The sequence below is a fragment of the Plectropomus leopardus genome, chromosome 22, assembly GCF_008729295.1.
Source record: "Plectropomus leopardus isolate mb chromosome 22, YSFRI_Pleo_2.0, whole genome shotgun sequence".
NCBI classification, from domain to species: Eukaryota; Metazoa; Chordata; class Actinopteri; order Perciformes; family Serranidae; genus Plectropomus; species Plectropomus leopardus.
The window spans coordinates 10,433,999-10,453,243 of record NC_056484.1 but is presented as its reverse complement, the minus strand read 5'-3'; the positions used below and the strand labels follow the sequence as shown (position 1 = coordinate 10,453,243).

The window sequence follows — 19,245 nt, the reverse complement described above, 5'->3', positions numbered from 1 at the left end:
GTTACATAAAATGTATTTCATTTTACTCATTTTATCTGTGCGGTGCCCGTCGATCTCTCTGTAACTGTTTAATTTCCATCCATAAATGTTTTAATTTAAAGTTATAGCTATTCGCTGTCACCATGTAGTTGTTGCTGCTGTACACAGCTAACTAAACTACAACAGCAATAATCCAGGTAGGCTGAGGCATAACAGTGCCCATTTATGAGAAACACCAAATAAACATTTCACAATGATCAATGTTCAATGCTTCATCAGGCTGCATCTAATCAAAATTTTGTATTTAGGCTAATTGTCAAGACAAGATTTAAAACAAATACTTGAATTTTGAGATTCTGCTTCTTAGTGAGTAGAACAAAAACAAGGTTGACTGTTTGTTTTTTCACTGAGATTATGTCGAAAAGACAAATTTGAAATTTTAGTTGTTTAATCATTGGTACATGGGTGTTTAAAAAAAAAAAAAAAGGTATGACCCTTTGAGTGGACTGATTCACGCTGATGTGACTGCGAGGTGTGAAGCAGGCAATTACCAGAAACAATGACTTTTATTTTTCAACAGTTTCATTTGAAGCATGACTTTTACCTTGAAGTGTGAATTACAATATAAAACATGCCAGTTTAAATTTGTGCCTTCAATCATTTCATCAGACTAAGCGTTTTTTTTTCCCCCCTCTCAAATGGTGCATATCTCATTCTGCACAGAGCTCTTCATTCGGCTTTGTCTTGGTGTAAAACGTCTTAAAGGATGACTAACTGCTCCACAGCTCTGCTCTTTAACAACAGACAACCACCAGCCGAGGGTGATGTCATCACTACAGTGTAGACAGACTAATTGACTTTCTTTTTCTTTTCTCTCCTCCGCTGTTTGTTTTTTCACTCCTTCTTCACTTGTTTCTTTTGGTCATTCTTTGTTTTCTCTTATTTCTTCTCTCGCTCTTCCTCTTTCTGTTCGTCCCCACATCCCTCCTTTTCCCGACCTTTTCTCTCTCACGTCTCTCCTCAACTCTCCATCTTTTTCTCTCTCAATCTCTGCCTCTTCGTCCTCAGTCGATACTCTCGGAGGTGGAACAGGCTGTGTAGGAGGAAGTGCCGGGCGGCGGTCAAATCACAGGTTTTCTATTGGCTGGTCATCTTCCTGGTTTTCCTCAACACCCTGACCATCGCCTCTGAACATCACCAGCAGCCTCAGTGGTTAACAGATGTACAAGGTGCGTGAGCACACCCATACACACGCATTCACGTACGCACAAATGCTGACGACACGCTTTTATTCATCCTGATCTAAATTATTTACCCTTAAAAATGTAATGTCCAGACCTGAGATCAACTGGAAATACTCCCTATTTAATTACTATGGTTTCGGGTAGGGTTGGCACATTAGTGGAGCGTATAAGAGGGGGCATGACGAGGATTACAACACTGTACCGTTGCCATTTTGCAGTTTTTAACTATAGAGGCTCTTAACATTCCTTAAATATGTCTCACAATTTTGGCTTACCTATAAAGTTCCTGAATCTTGTCATCTCTACAGTTAAATATTTTCATTCTTCCCCACCCTATGATGTTTGATTTCTTCTGGTTTCATGCAAGCAGAAATTTAGAAACATCATCAATATGCCCTTCTCTGGACGATGTCCTGCTCTGTTTACACATGGGCTTAAACATTACACTACCAAGGAGATGGCAGGTTAAAGTCAGTTTAATGCTTGAAGCAGTTGGTTCAGATATCAGCGTTCTCACATACAACTCTCTGGGGAAGGTCTCATTTTAGTTTGCATTGCATGTGGCAAAAGGTTGATTGTTTATCACTTTCTCCTTTTGCCATCCCTTTTTATTCCACCATTTTTACTTTCTTCTCTTTTCTTTCCTCCTCTTCAGATATAGCCAACAAAGTGTTGCTCGCACTCTTCACTGGTGAGATGCTGTTAAAGATGTACAGTCTGGGCCTGCAGGTTGGTGTCAAGTTATTTTTCTCAAAATGAGTTGTATGGGAAACATTTCTTGTTACTTTCTCCCTTAAATTTGTTTCTCTTCACTCTCTGCAGGCATACTTTGTTTCGCTCTTCAATCGCTTCGACAGCTTCGTAGTATGTGGAGGAATTCTTGAGACCATTCTGGTGGAAACCAAGATCATGTCTCCTCTCGGCATCTCTGTGTTACGTTGCGTACGATTGCTGCGAATCTTCAAAATAACCAGGTTCGTATCAACTTTTTAACACTGATAATGTCCTCAGGGTGTATGATCTTGAAAAGGAAATCAAATAAAATGGAAAACAAATTCAAGTATAGCGTGTTTGTGAAGAGTAAATGTTTATGTATGTCTGTGTTTGGCCATGCACATATTTTAACTGGACATCCCTCCTGCAGATACTGGAACTCCCTGTCCAACCTGGTGGCCTCGCTGCTAAACTCTGTTCGCTCCATCGCTTCCCTGCTGCTCCTGCTCTTCCTCTTCATCATCATCTTTTCCCTGCTCGGCATGCAGCTCTTTGGGGGGAAATTCAACTTTGACGAGACCCGACGCAGCACCTTTGACAACTTTCCTCAGTCGCTGCTCACCGTGTTTCAGGTAATTATACTGCAAATGTTTCTGCACTGCGCCGTATTTTGCTCCTGTGTTCTCTTTCATCTCACTCAGTCTTCAATTTGCAGCTTGTGTCCATGAAATTATGATCTCTACCTCATTTGTACAGTACAGAAACTCATTTAATCTAGTGTGAGTCTTACAACGAAATTAAATGAATGTATCACTGTCACAGTGGGAGAGACATCTTTCCAGTCAAAGTGTTACTTTATTAAGATTTTCTTTATGCTGATGAGTTTGTTTTTAATTTTGGACAGGCCCAAAACAAACGGTAGTGGTTAGCTTCCTGGGAGCCACACCCCCTCCAAAGCCCTCCATTCAGTTGAGCTTGATATCCTCCATTGAAATTCACATTATCTCATCCAAATCTCTTCTGGGATACAACTGTTAGTTTCCCTCTCCCACTTATTATAGGTGGTACTTACAATCTTGCCCCACTGAAGTCTCCTGTAGAGTTGTTACTTTAAGCCCCAAGTCTGTCCAATAGGCACTAATTAAAACTTCCAATAAATAATTTTCAAATGCCTTTTGACTCTGTAACATAGAGCTTATGTAGTGATGTATCTAAAGAAACTTAAGTCACTGTTATTTAACCTATTTGGTCTTTTCAGTGTCTGAAAATCATTCACCGTCTCCTGATTTAGAAAGGTAAAATATGAGGAGAAGCCCTGATTAGCCCATCCCCTATAGCTTTCATGCAATTTCAGCTGAGATTTCTAATCTATGTATTTCTGTCTCCACAGATCCTAACAGGAGAGGACTGGAACTCTGTGATGTATGACGGTATTATGGCGTACGGAGGGCCGTCCTTCCCCGGCATGCTCGTGTGCATCTACTTCATCATCCTCTTCATCTGTGGAAACTGTATCCTTCCTCGACAGAGCTCTACCTAAAGTAGCTACACAGCAGCCCAGATAATGTGGATCTGAGGGGAGGACGAGGGGTAATGAGTGATGACAAGCACTGAAAAATCAGCTGTCTGGAGTAAAGATTGACAGCCAAACTTGTTTTCTGATTTTGTTCAATTGCAACCTATCAGCCGGATAACAATGTGACTGAGTGTGATTTGAATAAAATCTACCCGCTATTTAGGATGCAACTTGTAGGAGGGAAGGGAGTGTTTTGCATGGGAATATAAGCACGAAGCCAAAACACTTCGCTGGAGGTCACTGAGTGTCTCCACTTCAGTGTCTCCAGGTTCAGTGTCTTTCAAATGCAGAAAGGTTGTTAATTATTCACTTAGCCTTCCAAGATTGTTTGTAACCAACTGCACTGATGATCTGATGGGTCAGCAGCATCCTTAGCTACAACTCTTCTCTGAACAGATATCCTACTGAATGTCTTCTTGGCCATCGCTGTTGACAATCTGGCAGACGCTGAGAGCCTGACATCCGCCCAGAAAGAGGAGGAGGAGGAGAAGGAGAGGAAAAAACTGGCCAGGTAAAGCAGAGAGAAAAAAGAAAGACAAGGAAAAGGAAGAGAAAAACAGAAATCCAAAGACCAAAAAATGCTTAACAATTAGAACATAAAAGTGTCATTATGTTTTTGACACAGGCTGACATTTGCCTGCTTTGCTTTTCTGTCTAAACCAGTTTTATTGGGTAATTTTAGCGTCTCATTTCCCACAAAGGTAATTTGTCAGCAATGGTAATGTGAGATTTTAGTGCAGTTGAGGAAGATAGCATCCCCCTCAGTGGCACAAATCATTAAATGTCTCCTTTTTGGTTGCAGCCGGTATCGATCTGAGGAAAAGTGTGATGGAAAACAACCATTTGCCTGCTCACAATCCTTTTGGTGTGATTATAACAGCACAGCCACCCTCTGTGATTGAAATACTCCCCATCATTGAAAATCTAACTGTTTATTTTGTCCCTTTGTGTTAAATTAAATGTGATTCGATACACATCAGTGGATTAACATGGGGCTAACTCTGCTCTGTGCAAGAGGAGGCGAAAGACACTAAAGATGAGGAACCTCTTTTTCTCCCTCCTTGTCCAGGTTGGCCAGTCCAGAGAAGCGTCATGAAAACGAGAAGCCACCTCTGGAGGAGGAGAAGAAGGAGAAGATAGAGCTGAAGTCCATCACTTCTGATGGAGAGACCAACACTGCTACTAAGGTACACAAAGACACACATATCAAGAAAGACTAAAGGCTGACTTATAAAAAAGCACAACCCAGTGTTTTTGTCATCAGAGAAATGAGTGTAATGCTCCCCTTTTGCAGATTAACATGGATGACTACTGTGGAGATGAGAGTGAAGAGAAGAACCCATATCCTGCCAATGATTACATAGGTAACACACAAACCAGATATTTGTACTGTGTTTATGAAGAGTTGATTAAATGTATGACTGGTTAAAATGAGAACATGTGCCTTGCCAGCAGCTACACAGGTCTCTGTGACGTCCCTATTAAAAGACCTTTCTTTGCAAAAAACAAACATCTACAGGGTTCCCATGGGTCTTTAAAAAGTCTTAAAAGGCACTGAATTTACTAATCTAAAAAATAAGGCCTTAATTGGTAAAAAAAAAAAAAAAAAAATCTGTTTTTAAAAATGAAAAGACATTGGAAGGTTATCAATTTTTTCTGACGTTGAATTGTAAAATCACGAAATAGTAGGTAAAATATATTTATTTTTGTGATAATTTACTGAATTCTTCTTCTTAGACTCTTAATGATGGAAATTAAAGCAGTGGAACATTCCTACATACAGAGTGAGGCACACAAAATCAGTTATAAAAACCACATATAAATGCTTGGTATTTCCCAATTCTAACTACATCTGACTTTTTCATTGGGCCAAAAATGTAATATGTTATCTATAAATTCATGTTTGGTTTTTTTTGTTGGTTTTTTTTTCAGTTTAGGTTTTTGTAAAATTGGTCTTAAATTTCATCCCAGGTGGTATGGTTAAAAATAATCCATTTTAATTGGCCTTAAACTGCAGGAACCCTGCATCTAATATAGTTGTTCTAATCTCATATAAATAAATTATGCTATGGTTACACACACACACACACACACACACACACACACAAAAAAGTAACTGGCCCCAACTTTTGTCAGTGCTTCAGTACTGCATCAACCAGTGATATGCTTCTTTTTCACCATTTCTGGTCTGCTTCTCTCTTCCACTCCTCCTATTGCATTCTGTCAAAACAATAGAAGAAAAATGTATTTTTGCTGTAACCCAAAACAACTGGTTGTTAAGAATACATTGTTTTAATCAATCAAATGTCATTTTGATATTTTAGGCCATTTTACATCCTCTCAAGGTGTTTCCAGACATGCTAAAGCCAATGACAACATGTCAAAAAGTGCTTGAATGAACCTTCAATGGCAACTCTTGACAATTTATCTGCGCTGTGGTGCTGTTGCTACTAGTGTGAACACAGTATAAGACTTATATATTTGAGGTATCCACTTTTGTCCCATATTTTATTTCTTATCATTTCTTCTGGGTAGGTCAAAAAACTTGGTATTACCTTGTAAATACACAAAGCTGATCAGCTCTTCAGTGTATTATCAAATGCAGTGTCAGCAGGGTGCAATCGTTCCTTAAAACTTTAAGCTCTACATTTCCCACTTTTTTGTCATGATTTTATCTCTTAAAGTTTTCTGCTTTCTTTTTATATATTTCCTCTCACTATTATCCTTTTCTCACCCTCTCATCAGGAGACGATGACGATGAAGAGCCTGAGATGCCAGTGGGCCCGAGGCCGCGGCCACTCTCCGACATTCAGCTGAAGGAAAAGGCCATACCCATGCCAGAGGCCCGCGCTTTCTTCATCTTCAGCCACACCAACCAGTAAGGGGACACACTAGTTCTGTCTTTTCTCCCCCTCCTCAATCTTGGTCTTTTTCTCTCGCTATTTATCACCATCTCTGCGTTTCGAGTCATTTAAGATTGCTCAGATATGTTTCTCTCCCTTTCTTTTTAGATTCAGGGTTCTGTGCCATAAGATCGTCAACCACAACATCTTCACCAACCTCATCCTCTTCTTCATCCTGCTCAGCAGCATCAGTCTGGCAGCAGAGGACCCGGTCAAGAACGACTCCTTCAGAAACCAGGTAACACACACACACATGCACAAAAAAACAACAACATGTAAATAAGTGTAAATACAGTAAATACACATAGAAAGCTGGATATACAGTAAGGCACAGACAGAAGCAATCACTGCACTCATTATTAGTTGTCCACACGCATTCATTCTGTACTAAATGGATTATAGCTGACAGCAACATATAGAGGAACCAAAGCTTATTGTGACTGGCCTGTTACACTTAATGAGATTTCTCCCAGAGTACTGTAACAGTGATTAACTTCATGTTAAGAAGATGCAAAATGCCTCTTAAGCTTTGTTTTCTTTTTGAACAATTTGTAATGTACACACAGAGAAAAATACAGTAAAAAATATTACCCCTCGGCTTTCTGTTAACCCGGATTTATCCAACAAAGTGTATTAATAAGAAGATTAATCTTTTTATTTTGCATGGAACAGTAGAGACTGTATGTTCAGCTTTAAAGGAATAGTTCAGATTTTTTTTAAGTGGGGTTGTATGAGGTACGTATCTATAGTCAACAGTAGATGTCAGTCGGCACATCCCCAGTTTGGAGAAGCAGGCAGGAGCTGTGGAAGGGGGAAACAGCCGAATGTATTTCAGCCGCAGAAAAAAGGGCCCATTTAAGAAATATCGGTATCAATTAAGGGTACGCCATATTTAGAATATCTTCGCCGCCTTACCTTGCAGTCAGAAGGAACTGAAGCTGTTATATCCATCTATGTTCCTCTCAAAGCCTCTAAACTCCTTCCACAAAAACAGTAATTTTACCTCGCAGAACATAGGAGCTGCTAATCCTTCACTGCCTCAGTTTGTTAGTGTTATATTGTGTCACTGTGGTTAATCCGAACTAACCCTTTAAAACCCTAAAGTCACACAGTAACACAAACTAACTAACCATTGAGGCAACAGTGGACAGCCAACTCCTGTGTTTTGCTTGGTAAAATTACTGTTTTTACAAAAGGTTATACAAAAGTACACACATCCAGACAATAAACATGAGGTACTGGACAAAGAATCATGCAAAAAACAGTAAAACAGAGCCTGCACACTAGACTATGCTCCCATGAACATACATTTAATTGGTAATTTGTGGTAATTTTATTAAATGTGTGTTAATGGGAGCAGAGTCTGATGTGGAGAATTGTTGTTTTGTATAAGGAATGTGGTGCCTTTAAAGAGAGCATAGATGCCATAGCTTCTTTCCCCATTCGGAAAGGGCTGTCTGGCGGCAAGTAATAGCGGGGAAAATATTCTTGATTTAAATTATACTTAAAATGCATTTTTTAGCTTTTTTTCAGGTGTTTAAAATATGTTTTGCTGCTGCCCCTGTCCATAAAAACGTATGCTCAACTTCCCGGTAAAGTCCTCCTGTCTGCTTCTCCAAACTGGGAGCTTACAGACTGAATACTGCTGTGTGTAATACACCCCACTTCAAAATATCTGAACCATACCTTTCTGCCAAATTCTAAAACCCCAAAACATATTATTTGCATTGATTAATTCTCTATCTGCACTGCTGTTGTATACAGTATCAGAGCATCACCATGTTGTTTAGTTTTTGTTGCTGTGATGTGCGAGCTGTAGTCTAATGTACAGACTGAGCTCTGTGTGTATCTGTTTTTGTTTATTCTCTCAATGCAGAAGACAATTCCCCTGGCGGCTAATAATGATCTGTTTCATTGTATTTTCCTTTTCTATGGTATAGGCTGATGTATTTTAGTCTACCTTAATTAACCTTCATCTGGAACCCTAATGAAATAATACATCCTGTTTTTCAAATACCGCTCTGTTTTCAGAGTCTATTTTAGCCCGATCGGAATTCATTATCCTTAGACCTGAACCTCAGCATTATTATTTCAGTATGTTGTGGAGACATCCAGGACTCCGGTATGCTACAGTTGACCATAAGTTCAGACTTAACCCCCAAAGAATTGCACTTCCTCCTGTTTGTTTCTTTATTTCAACTGTGTAAACAATCCATGCAAGCCCAGACTGAGTGTTGTGTTTACTGTCGGACCCTAAAAAGTGGCAGGAATGCCAAGCCGGTTTTCATTGAGTTAGAAACCATTAAAAGCCTCCAGCACGTTGTACAACCTTGGTTTAGTCATAATTTGTCATAGTTTATTATAATGCCAAATACGACTATTGGCGCTGTGTCCTGCTCAATCAGAAAGCCAGTGAATATTGTTTTCAGTTCCAGGAACGCTGTTGTCTATTGAAGATCAATACAGTAATATCATAAACATCTCTGAACAATTATTCTCTTTGTTGTTGTTTTTTGTTGTTTGTTCAGATCCTGGGCTATGCAGACCACGTCTTTACTGGACTGTTCACCATAGAGATCATTCTTAAGGTAATTTTTCATGTGTATGATATTCCATAAGCAGGTCATATGATGTCAGAAACTCTATGTTTACATGCACAAAATATTCCAATTTTGCTGTTATTTGTTTTTAAGCAGAAATCTTTGCTTAAAGTGTGCATGTGAACATTTTAGTAGTAATCGGACTCATAAATATTTTGTATCCTGAATTTTTTCTTACCGTGCAAACAATTTTAGAGCTACCTCAGACCATGCATATGCACATATGTTGATTGTCGCCATGTACACTCTGATTAACATGCCCTAACATGTCAGTTATCACATCAAAATATAGAAAGTGGAACAGCCAAAGCCTGACCAAAAATGTGGGCTTTTTTTGGCATGCATCTCTAGCACAGCCTTGCAAACTATTGCAAACTGAGCTGACCGTAAACAGACAAGCGGCTACGTGTCTCAGACTGTGGTTAAAAATTCCAGTTGAGAATTATATTCTGAATGTGCTGTATACCTGTCAAAAGAATGCTCCTAAAACCAAAATAATACAGGCATATCCCACACCTTTATTGAAAAATGCTGTCTTTGCAATATGGCTCAATTTTAAATATCTAAACAGAATGTTCTCAATATGTTTATATGACCCTCATCAAATTCTGAATATTGGCACATTTGGAATAATAGTAGGATATTTGAGTGCATGTAAATGCTGATTCCAGCAGAAAAAGTGTTTAAAAGTAAAAAGTCTTTACTTAGAGGCAGAGTTCAGTACACAGATAAACAGTCCAAAACGCAGGCAAAAATATGCAAAAATGCAAGGCAAAGGTCCAAGTCAAGAAACTGAGGAATGGTCTGATAAAACTGGGACTCGCTGCTGGAACGCCTCTGGAAGAGAAAAGATGATCTGGCACAGACAAAGGGGAGCACCAACACAAATTAAGAACCCCTTTTTTTGTGTCCACTCCACAAGAACAAGGGGTGATGGTAATTGGTCAAACCTAGATTTTGAGGGACTTTTTTAGCTCTTAGGTGTACATGGATTGGTCGAACAAATGAGCCAATGTAGCACCAGCGACTGCCATTTTTAAAAAATGTGTTAAAATGAAAGTAAACAACAGACAACACAAAATACAAGCCGCAGTTTTCCACAAAAAAAAGAAAGAAAAAATGGACCAAAAGACAGAAAAGTCCAACCTTCGAACTAGAACTGTTTGGTCCAGATTTATGTTTTTTAAAACCCTGTAAATATACCTGGGGCTGAAAGCTTTGCTGCATTAGGACAACAGGAATGTACAGAAGTATTTTTCAGATAACCTCAAGTGTTTGTCCTTGGCAGTAAGCCATTCTTTAAAGAAGTTAAAACAAAGACCAAACAGTTATTGATACTTTTTAATCCCACCCTCTACATGATTCATTGTATATTCTTTCCATGTACACCACTAAGCTGTGATTTGACTTTTTTTGTTGACTCTGAAATCTGAACTTCGACCCCTACAGATGACAGCCTATGGGGCCTTCCTTCATAAAGGTTCCTTCTGTAGAAACTATTTCAATATTCTGGACTTGGTGGTGGTCAGTGTGTCCCTCATCTCCTCTGGAATACAGTGAGTGCAATACAATGTTTTCTAATGCATGTTTAATATATATCACAATCATAAATTGTTGCTGCTTCAACATTTAAATCAAAATTCTGATCACTGTTATTACCAACATTATTTGGCTGCAATTCCAACTGACATCACAGTATCATCAATCATACATGTGTGTTATTACGTGTTGAAAGACTGGACTAGTCAGCCAGATAATGACACGTGCATAAGACAAAAGTCCAGTCCAAAAGCACACAAATCAAGTCTTGAAGTGGCTAAATGGGGAAAATGGGTTTTTGTTGTAAATTGCTCCATGCTTCACACTTCTCTCTATTCTCTAACAACTTTACACTTCATTACTCCCAATCCCTTTTCTGTCTTTGTGATGTTTATTAAATATGTGCTCTGCTTCTTGTAGCAAATAACTCCTTTGAAATGCTGTGATATTTCTGATGTTTAATATGCTATGCTACGCTCTCTGTCTCTAATGCCTAATAGACTAGACTTCTCGACGTAAGTCCATATTAGTCCACATTAATAACCCCCTAATAGACCTTCACCTTAACTGTGTAAAACTGTCACGCTTTTGATTTGGTATTTCTATGGTCTTGGAGAGTTTTAGTCGAAGCCTCTTTCAGGGCAAAAAAAAAGGTGAAATGTGATGTTATCAACAGTGGGATTATAACATTGTATTGATAATAAATGGGTGATTTGCTGTTATGAACACATTTTTTTGCACTTTGTGCAAATGAAAATGCCTCTTTACAGGCATCAGAATAACCTGTTTTGAAACAGAGATTGCTTATTTTTGGGAGGGAACCCCTGGGTCCTATAATACTGTAGTCACCTGTTTTATCCAGCTAATGTTAATACATTTGTATATGTATTCTTTGACACATATTTGGGGAAAACTCAAACTCATATTTCTGGATCAACTGAACTCTCCTGGGCTCTAGAAATGACACCTCAATGCTAAACCTCAGTGGTTTCTGCCCGTTAAAAGTAGTGAGTGTGTGGGATTTTTCTTGAATACATCACAGTCAAATAAATTGTGACAGTGCTGCATTTGGTGGTGCCTATAAACTGCTTTTTACTAAAGTCTCAGAATCTTAGTGTACATTTCCCAAAGTATTGGTTTGCTATTATTACTACCCAATGCTGAGGTATATCTCTGAGGATAAACTGTAAATATACATTCTCTCTTGCCATGTTTTCATTTACGTATCTGTGCACATTGAAGCAAATCTATAGAAAAGGAGAACTGAAATGTCAAAAAAAATAAAATAAAAGGAAAGTAAGTTAATTTGCAAATCAAAAACAGTCAAATTAAAACATACAGATGAAGTTTCTGCTCCAATCCTGTGTAGTCTCATATTATTGTGTGTGAACAGCATGAACTATGACTAACATTAGTTCACATGAAATAACTGTGGCAGTGTGGCGGATATGATCTCAACAGACACGCTTTTTTTGCTTTCTGTGGAAACTCATTTTGTTTGCAAAAGGACGGAGTAAGTGTACACAAATAGACATAACAGCTTGGGAAAAGTATAACAAAACTGGACCCAGAATAGACGAGATGATTATGTCCATAAGTATGTGGAAAAAAATAGGTAATTACATAATTAATATATAAATATATATATAGGAATAGAGAGCACCAACGACCAACAATAAAAATGAAATAATAAAATTAAATTAAATTAAATAAATTAAAAATAAAATATCCATATAGAAGTCAAGTGTTCTTCAAGTTGTTAATTATAAAATGAGTACAAAGAAATAGATACTGAATGGGTATACTTGGACAGGATTTAAAGTTCAGTTGACATTTGTATGAATCACTAGAAGCTACCCTCACAACTGCTTTGACTGCGATATGTTGCTGATGAAATCCCACTCCACATCAACTACCTTTAACTACCTTTAATCTTTACCTTCCTGTGTAAAATGTTGCACAACGGATCTTTTCCTTACTTTCTGTTTAAGAGTCGACAAAGAGTAATGTCACTCCCTTTGAATCACTCCTTGAACCATCTAAAAAGTCACTCCCTTCAAGGGATACTTTGACATTTTGAGTAGACTTTTTTCTCTTCTATCTTTGTCAGTGTGGGAAAAAGTTTCTATATTTGTTCTCCAGTAAACTGAATAACTGCCCGCTTAAATTAAAGGTAAAAGCAAGCTAGATTTCTTTTTTTTTTCTTTTTTTTTTTGACACCCCGTGGATGTTGAATAGTAATAATCACACTTTGGAGGCCAGGTTCTGTTTACAGAAGGACCAATGTTCAAGCTTTTCCCAGACATTTATGTAAAATTCAAAATGTCAAGGTATTCATTTGATTCTTTTGGTTACTATGATAAAACCTTTTTTCCTTTAAAAGGTCACAGTGTTTGACCTTTGGCTTGAACTGACACTCTCTTACAGCACAATAACCTTCTGTTTGCCTGTAAATGTCTGTTTGTGTCTTTGTGTTGGTCTATCTGTGTTGTACTTGTTTGTGTTTGTCAGTGAATCGTGTGTATTTGTGTGTGTATTACATAAACACTTTTACTGTGTTGTTTTCACTGTTGTAGATTGTAAAAAGTGAAACCATGCTGTTTGCTCTCCATTTACACAAGCTGATCTATAATGACTCATTTCAGTGGTCCCATATGACATTTATTTTATTTGTAAAAATGTACTTAACCAGACTATAGTCCTGTATTTAGTATTTAGTAACATTATGGCTAAATAAGAAAAAAAAGCGTTTTTTTTAAATCTGTTAAAAATCTGATTCAGCATAGGGGTAAGAGTAGTTTTAAATATGTTTCATTGCTTTTCGGCAAACATTATGTAAAGGTGGCATTTTATGTAAACATATGTTCTTGACTTGCTCACTTTAAAGAAATACCTCACTCCAGTAATTATAGTGACAATTTGTATTTTAATTATTCTCCCCGTGTTATACTGCATTCCTGAAGCGTTTTTTTTTTTTGTTCTTGATGAATTAAAGTAAAAAGAGTCCACATTCAATAACAGAAAATCGTTATAAAAAATGTTTGTGTTATTGTGTGACTTTGGTGTTTTAAAGGGTTAGTTAGGGATTAATCAAAGTCACACAATTACACAAACAAATTTTCCTTTAAGTCTAACTTACTTTTTAAAGAGAATCATTGCATTCATTAATCATTTTTTAAAATGTTTTTAGGATATTTCGAATTATACCTCTCATTGAGTTTCAGATGTTATTGGCTTCAGTTGTGCAGTTTACTTGTTATTTGCACAGCAATCGTTTTACTTTCCTTAGCTCGTTGCAGTCTCTACATGTTTTTTCATTATGCTACAATTTGTGTTGACAAACTGCTATTGAAAGTGTGTGTTGTCTCAACTTTGCAAATATGTCTTCATAGTAAGTACTTTAGTTTAATCTGTTTGACTGGTCAGTAGTTTAATTCCATGTGTGTTTCAGGTCCAGTGCAATTAATGTGGTGAAGATCCTGAGAGTACTGCGAGTGCTCAGACCCCTGAGGGCCATCAACAGAGCCAAGGGACTAAAGGTTAAAATGCTCACATGATCGTTTTTAATTATTCTATCCTTGTATGCTTTCGCTTGTTTACCTGCTACCTAGTTTCCTTGTTTATGTATTTATTAGCTTTAAGCACTCAATTTTGTTGTGATTTATAATCATCAAGTAAAATTTGTGTCTTTTTTGTAATGTTCTGGCTGCCAGTAAAAACAAAATTAAACTCTCATGTATAAAAACACACATAATACACATTATTTACAAAAAACACACCCTTATACTTACAATAATTTCTTGTGTGTTTAACAGCATGTAGTGCAGTGCGTGTTTGTGGCCATCAGGACCATCGGCAACATTGTCATCGTCACCACATTGCTCCAGTTCATGTTCGCCTGTATTGGAGTACAACTCTTCAAGGTAACAAGAAAGAGAGGCCTCATGAAATGTCGTCAGTGATAATGTTTTTATACATTTTAACACCAAGTACTAAATATCTATATTTTTCCATCAGGGCAAGTTCTTCTTCTGTACTGACAGCTCCAAACAAACTCAGGCAGAGTGCAGGTAAGAGATCCATCCTTCATGCAAGCTCGTGAAACTACCTCTCATAGCATAACTACCGGATAAATCATGTGAATGTGTATTTGTATTCACAGGGGCTCCTACATTATGTATAAGGATGGTGATGTGGGGAAGCCTGAAAGAGCCCAGAGAGTGTGGGAGAACAGTGACTTCAACTTTGACGATGTCCTACAAGGCATGATGGCTCTGTTTGCTGTGTCGACCTTCGAGGGCTGGCCAGGGTGGGTGTTTACATACAAACACAATGCACATGCATATCGATCTGCACATTGTATATACACTGTGTGCTTTCTTTTTCAGTTTTGCTGGTGTCCTAACCCGTAATTTATCCTAATTGAAGCTTTTTACAGGGGTAATTGAGGGTTATGCCTACCATACACAAGAAGACTTTGAAAAGACCTTCGCAAGACTAGTCTTACACCCTCTCACATCTAAAGACGATATGAGTTTTTAGTCCCACAATATAATATTTTGCAAAGACTGGGGATCTTGCAGACTCACTATTTGCAAGACAACAACTAGATTCTTTTCGAGATTATTTCTCATCCTGCTCCTGGTGGAAAATATTACACCAAACTCCCTTCAAGAGACATGACATATTAACAATCCCTTACATGTCCACAAAAACACATCACTCTAGAAACACAAAAATAAAATAAAAGGTGTATGTTGACAGTATCCCCCTCAGGTCTGTATCAGTGTAAAAAAATAGAAACTGTATTTGCGCACAAACATCACATTTTGGATTTTTTTGCCTCAACTCACCACCAACCTCTGTTGGTTAGGTGCACTGTTGTAGCGAGAGTAGAGTTTGGGAATGAGAGGCAAACAGTTATTAAGATTTCTCGCTAAATGAAATGCTGATTAGTGGATAAAATACCTGCCGAATTAAACATCAACTCTTGTTCACTCCACATCTAAACCAGTTTCTCCTCCTTCTCCACAGCAGGGTTCAACTTCTTTTTTTCATTTGTTGGTCGGACCAGTGGCTTACAGCTGATGATGGCGATAATGAGAGCAGGCCACAACTCTAACAAAGCTCTTATAATTTTATTCCAACACTGGAAATTTGTCTGCAACAGTGAAATCTTTTGCAGTCATAAAGTGTCTCTCTCTCTCCCTCTTTCTGTCCCACAATCTCCACTTCCCTCCTTTGCTTCAATGAATCTTCCCTGCCCTCTTTCAGGCTACTGTACCGCGCCATAGACTCTCACGCGGAGGACGTCGGGCCTGTCTACAACTACCGCGTGGTCATCTCCATCTTCTTCATCATCTATATTATCATCATCGCCTTCTTCATGATGAACATCTTCGTTGGTTTCGTCATTGTTACATTCCAGGAGCAAGGAGAGCAAGAATATAAGAACTGTGAGCTGGACAAGAACCAGGTACGCTTTGTGTCCACCTTGTATCAGCTGTTATTAAATCTGTGCCTGCCTCTGTGTGTGTATAACAGGTTTATGCTTTTGTTTAGATGTTAAGTGTACATTTTCAGGTCATATTAGTGGGAGAGGGACTCTTCTGTTCTGACTGTAGTGGGAAAGTCATTTTGTCATTCAGGAGGCACAAAGGAGAGGGAATAGAGGCCAGGCAGTGGGGAGAATCTGGAGAGGCTGAACATGAGTTTTAGTGGCTGAACTACTTGAGGAGTACAGCCAGGAGGGAGCCGCAGCAGTTGAGACAGAAGATGAGACTAAAGCTTAAAAAAGGAGCCAGCAGAAGTCCCTGCAGCTGTGTTTCCTGTGATGCACAGAGAGGATGGGAGAGTAATCTGGGCTGGAAAAGGCTTTTTTTTTAGACTGCCAAAAGACAATTCTACAGCTTTTCCTCTATAATGGTCTGAGCACAGAGGGAGAGGGAGTGATGAGGAGATAAAAGTTAATGGCAAATGCTCACGTTTGTATGTGTCACAGCGTCAGTGTGTGGAGTATGCTTTGAAGGCACGTCCGTTGCGCCGCTACATCCCCAAGAACCCCTACCAGTACAAGGTGTGGTATGTGGTCAACTCCACCTACTTTGAGTACCTGATGTTCACACTCATCCTTCTCAACACCATCTGTCTGGCCATGCAGGTGAGTCTCACACACTCCCAGAACAATGCAAGTACACGCCCATACATACCTGCCAACATAAGCTACTGGCCAACCCTCAACACCATTGCTCCCATATAATCCTAACCATAGATGAAAGTAATAAATACAAGGATGCGAAATTCAAATTACAAGTGTTAAAGTTAACTTGTCTGTGTTAAATTCAGATCGAATCCCATGCAGAAACACATGATAAACACCTGTTTGATTTGTATTAAAAAATCGGGAGAAAAAAGAAAAAAGAAATTATCAATCAGGGGCACAGCAGAAGAAAGAGTTAAAAATCATGAGAACACGGTGAAGATCGAGAGTGGTGGTAGGTATGCTCATAAAATGGACACATATGGCAGTCAGGGCTTCAGATGACTCCCATAAAACCCTTAATCTTAGTGGACATTAATGAGTTGTTTGTGTCTTTGCAGCATCATGGACAGACCAAAAATTTCAACGATGCCATGAACATCCTCAACATGCTCTTCACTGGACTCTTTACTGTGGAAATGATCCTTAAGCTGATCGCCTTCAAACCCAGGGTAGGTCCACCTCTCAATCTGCGGAATAGACTAACATCCTAATACAGCAGAGTGCAGTAAAATAGAGCAGCATGGGAATAGTATCTTTTGCTTTTAGTTGGTTACAGTAGAAGATCTGAACAAGTAAATGTATACATCTATTTATTAGTACTTATAAAATACAATCAACGAATAGAAAAGTCAGATACAGTGCATTTCAGAAACTGAATCACATTTATTGCAAATGACTGTTCGCTGATGTTGAACTTTATATTCCTAATCCCTGTCTAATTTTCTCCAGATGATAATTGCCATATTGTGGATTTAAAACATGATGAGTGGACAGCATCATGTGGTTTTTAATCGCACTGCCCCCTTGTTACCCTGCTGTTATTGCTATGTTGGTTCATTGGTCCAATCTCAGAACTTCCTGGTGCATCAGCTATTTAAACAGTAACAGATGGGAATGCTTCTCTCTGTTACAGCAGGGTTGGTGGAAAATCCTCAAACACAATCAATAGCCAAAGCAGAGTTAAAAGGGGACCTATTATGCTCACTTTCAGATTCAGACTTAAAGTTTGGGTTTCCTAAAGAATATATTTGTATCTTATAAAGCTCATTTAATTATTTTCCTCATACAGTGTGTGGTTGAACGCCTGTATCAACCCTTTCTGCAATGCAACTTTTATCGTCTCTTTAAAGCCCCCTCCCAAAAAAGCCCAGTCTGCTGTGATTAGATAGCATCTCAGGCTCTTTTGCACTGGTCATTGCGCCGGGAAATTACCATAATGAAGTATAGCAGTGCTTTCTATCATGAAAAATCAAATCAGTCAAAGGTTCTGAACCAAAATCCCCCCCAACCTGACATGTTTCAGCTGGACTCTTATCTGAAATCGGGGTGAATTTAACAGCATTGATTAGCTCACTTGATAGACAGGGCACCCCATGTACAAAGGCTATGTCCTTGCTGCAGTGGCCGTTTGCTGCATGTCATCCCCTATCTCTCTCTCCGTTTCATGCCATAGCTATCCAAACAAATAAAGGTAAAAAAGCCCAGAAATTAATCTTAAAATAAAAAATAAAAAAGAGAAGATTTTAATAACGTTGGGACCAAGATTTTAGGGTTCCCTGATGTTAGCATGTAGTTAAATGTAGCAGTGTATTTAAAGTAAACATTTGCAGTAGCATGCCCTTCAGCAAATGATCATATAAATAATCTGTCACAAACTGATGTCAATTTGTCTCAGAATAGAGCTTTGATTTTCTGCCCAAGCCTGATTGGGCCCAACATAACCCGCTGGGTTTGGGGCGGGCCAGAATACGATTTCTACATCTTCCCCCAGACTTGAATCGATTCGGGTTATCACCAATTAACCGGAGGGTTTTTTGGGTTTTTTTAAAACTGGCAGTTCTTGTGTGTAAATGACAGGAGTTGCATTGACTGACTCAAAAGAGAAAGTGAGACAAAGAGGGGGGGACTGCGAAGGGGACTGTGAAGTGACGGAACAATAGAGCGATATAGATGTGGACCGGAAGAGAGTGATAGAGCGTGTGTACAGGATTCACAAGATTACAGACTGTTATAGGAGAAGTGGTGTGAGGGAACATGACGGCCCTTAGCGTGTCATAAATGTTTTAACATTAAAAATATACATATTTTTTAGGCTGGAGGCGTTATGTTTTTGGGTTGTCCAGCTGGCCAGCACATTCTCATTCACTTGGACTCAACCATAAGCTGAACAGATTTGGGTGGTCATAGGTCAAAGGTCAAGTTCACTGTGACCTCAATCTCATTCTTGTGAACGTGATATCTTAAGAACACCTTGAGAGAGTTTCCTCAAATTTGGCGCAAACGTCCACATAGACCCAAGAATGAACTGATTAGAATCTATTGGTCAAAGGTCAAGGTCACTATTTTGGCGACCTCATACCATAACTTGGCCATAATTTAAGAGCCCTCAAGAAACACCTTGAAATTGTGCTGATTGTATAGATCTATG

General features: G+C 38.6%; 1 protein-coding gene across 1 annotated transcript in view; it reads left to right on the top strand.

The window, feature by feature from the left end:
- LOC121961140 (voltage-dependent L-type calcium channel subunit alpha-1C-like) overlaps positions 1–19,245 on the top strand; it is a 185,241-nt gene that overhangs the window by 127,857 nt on the left and 38,139 nt on the right. The window contains 19 exon segments of the mRNA XM_042511013.1: positions 1,048–1,208; positions 1,879–1,952; positions 2,046–2,197; positions 2,368–2,569; positions 3,328–3,448; positions 3,910–4,024; positions 4,583–4,700; positions 4,808–4,877; positions 6,259–6,391; positions 6,525–6,654; positions 8,945–9,004; positions 10,466–10,572; positions 14,007–14,094; positions 14,371–14,478; positions 14,573–14,625; positions 14,718–14,864; positions 15,830–16,031; positions 16,557–16,715; positions 17,156–17,266. Of these exon segments, the coding sequence (XP_042366947.1) occupies positions 1,048–1,208; positions 1,879–1,952; positions 2,046–2,197; positions 2,368–2,569; positions 3,328–3,448; positions 3,910–4,024; positions 4,583–4,700; positions 4,808–4,877; positions 6,259–6,391; positions 6,525–6,654; positions 8,945–9,004; positions 10,466–10,572; positions 14,007–14,094; positions 14,371–14,478; positions 14,573–14,625; positions 14,718–14,864; positions 15,830–16,031; positions 16,557–16,715; positions 17,156–17,266 (2,311 nt within the window).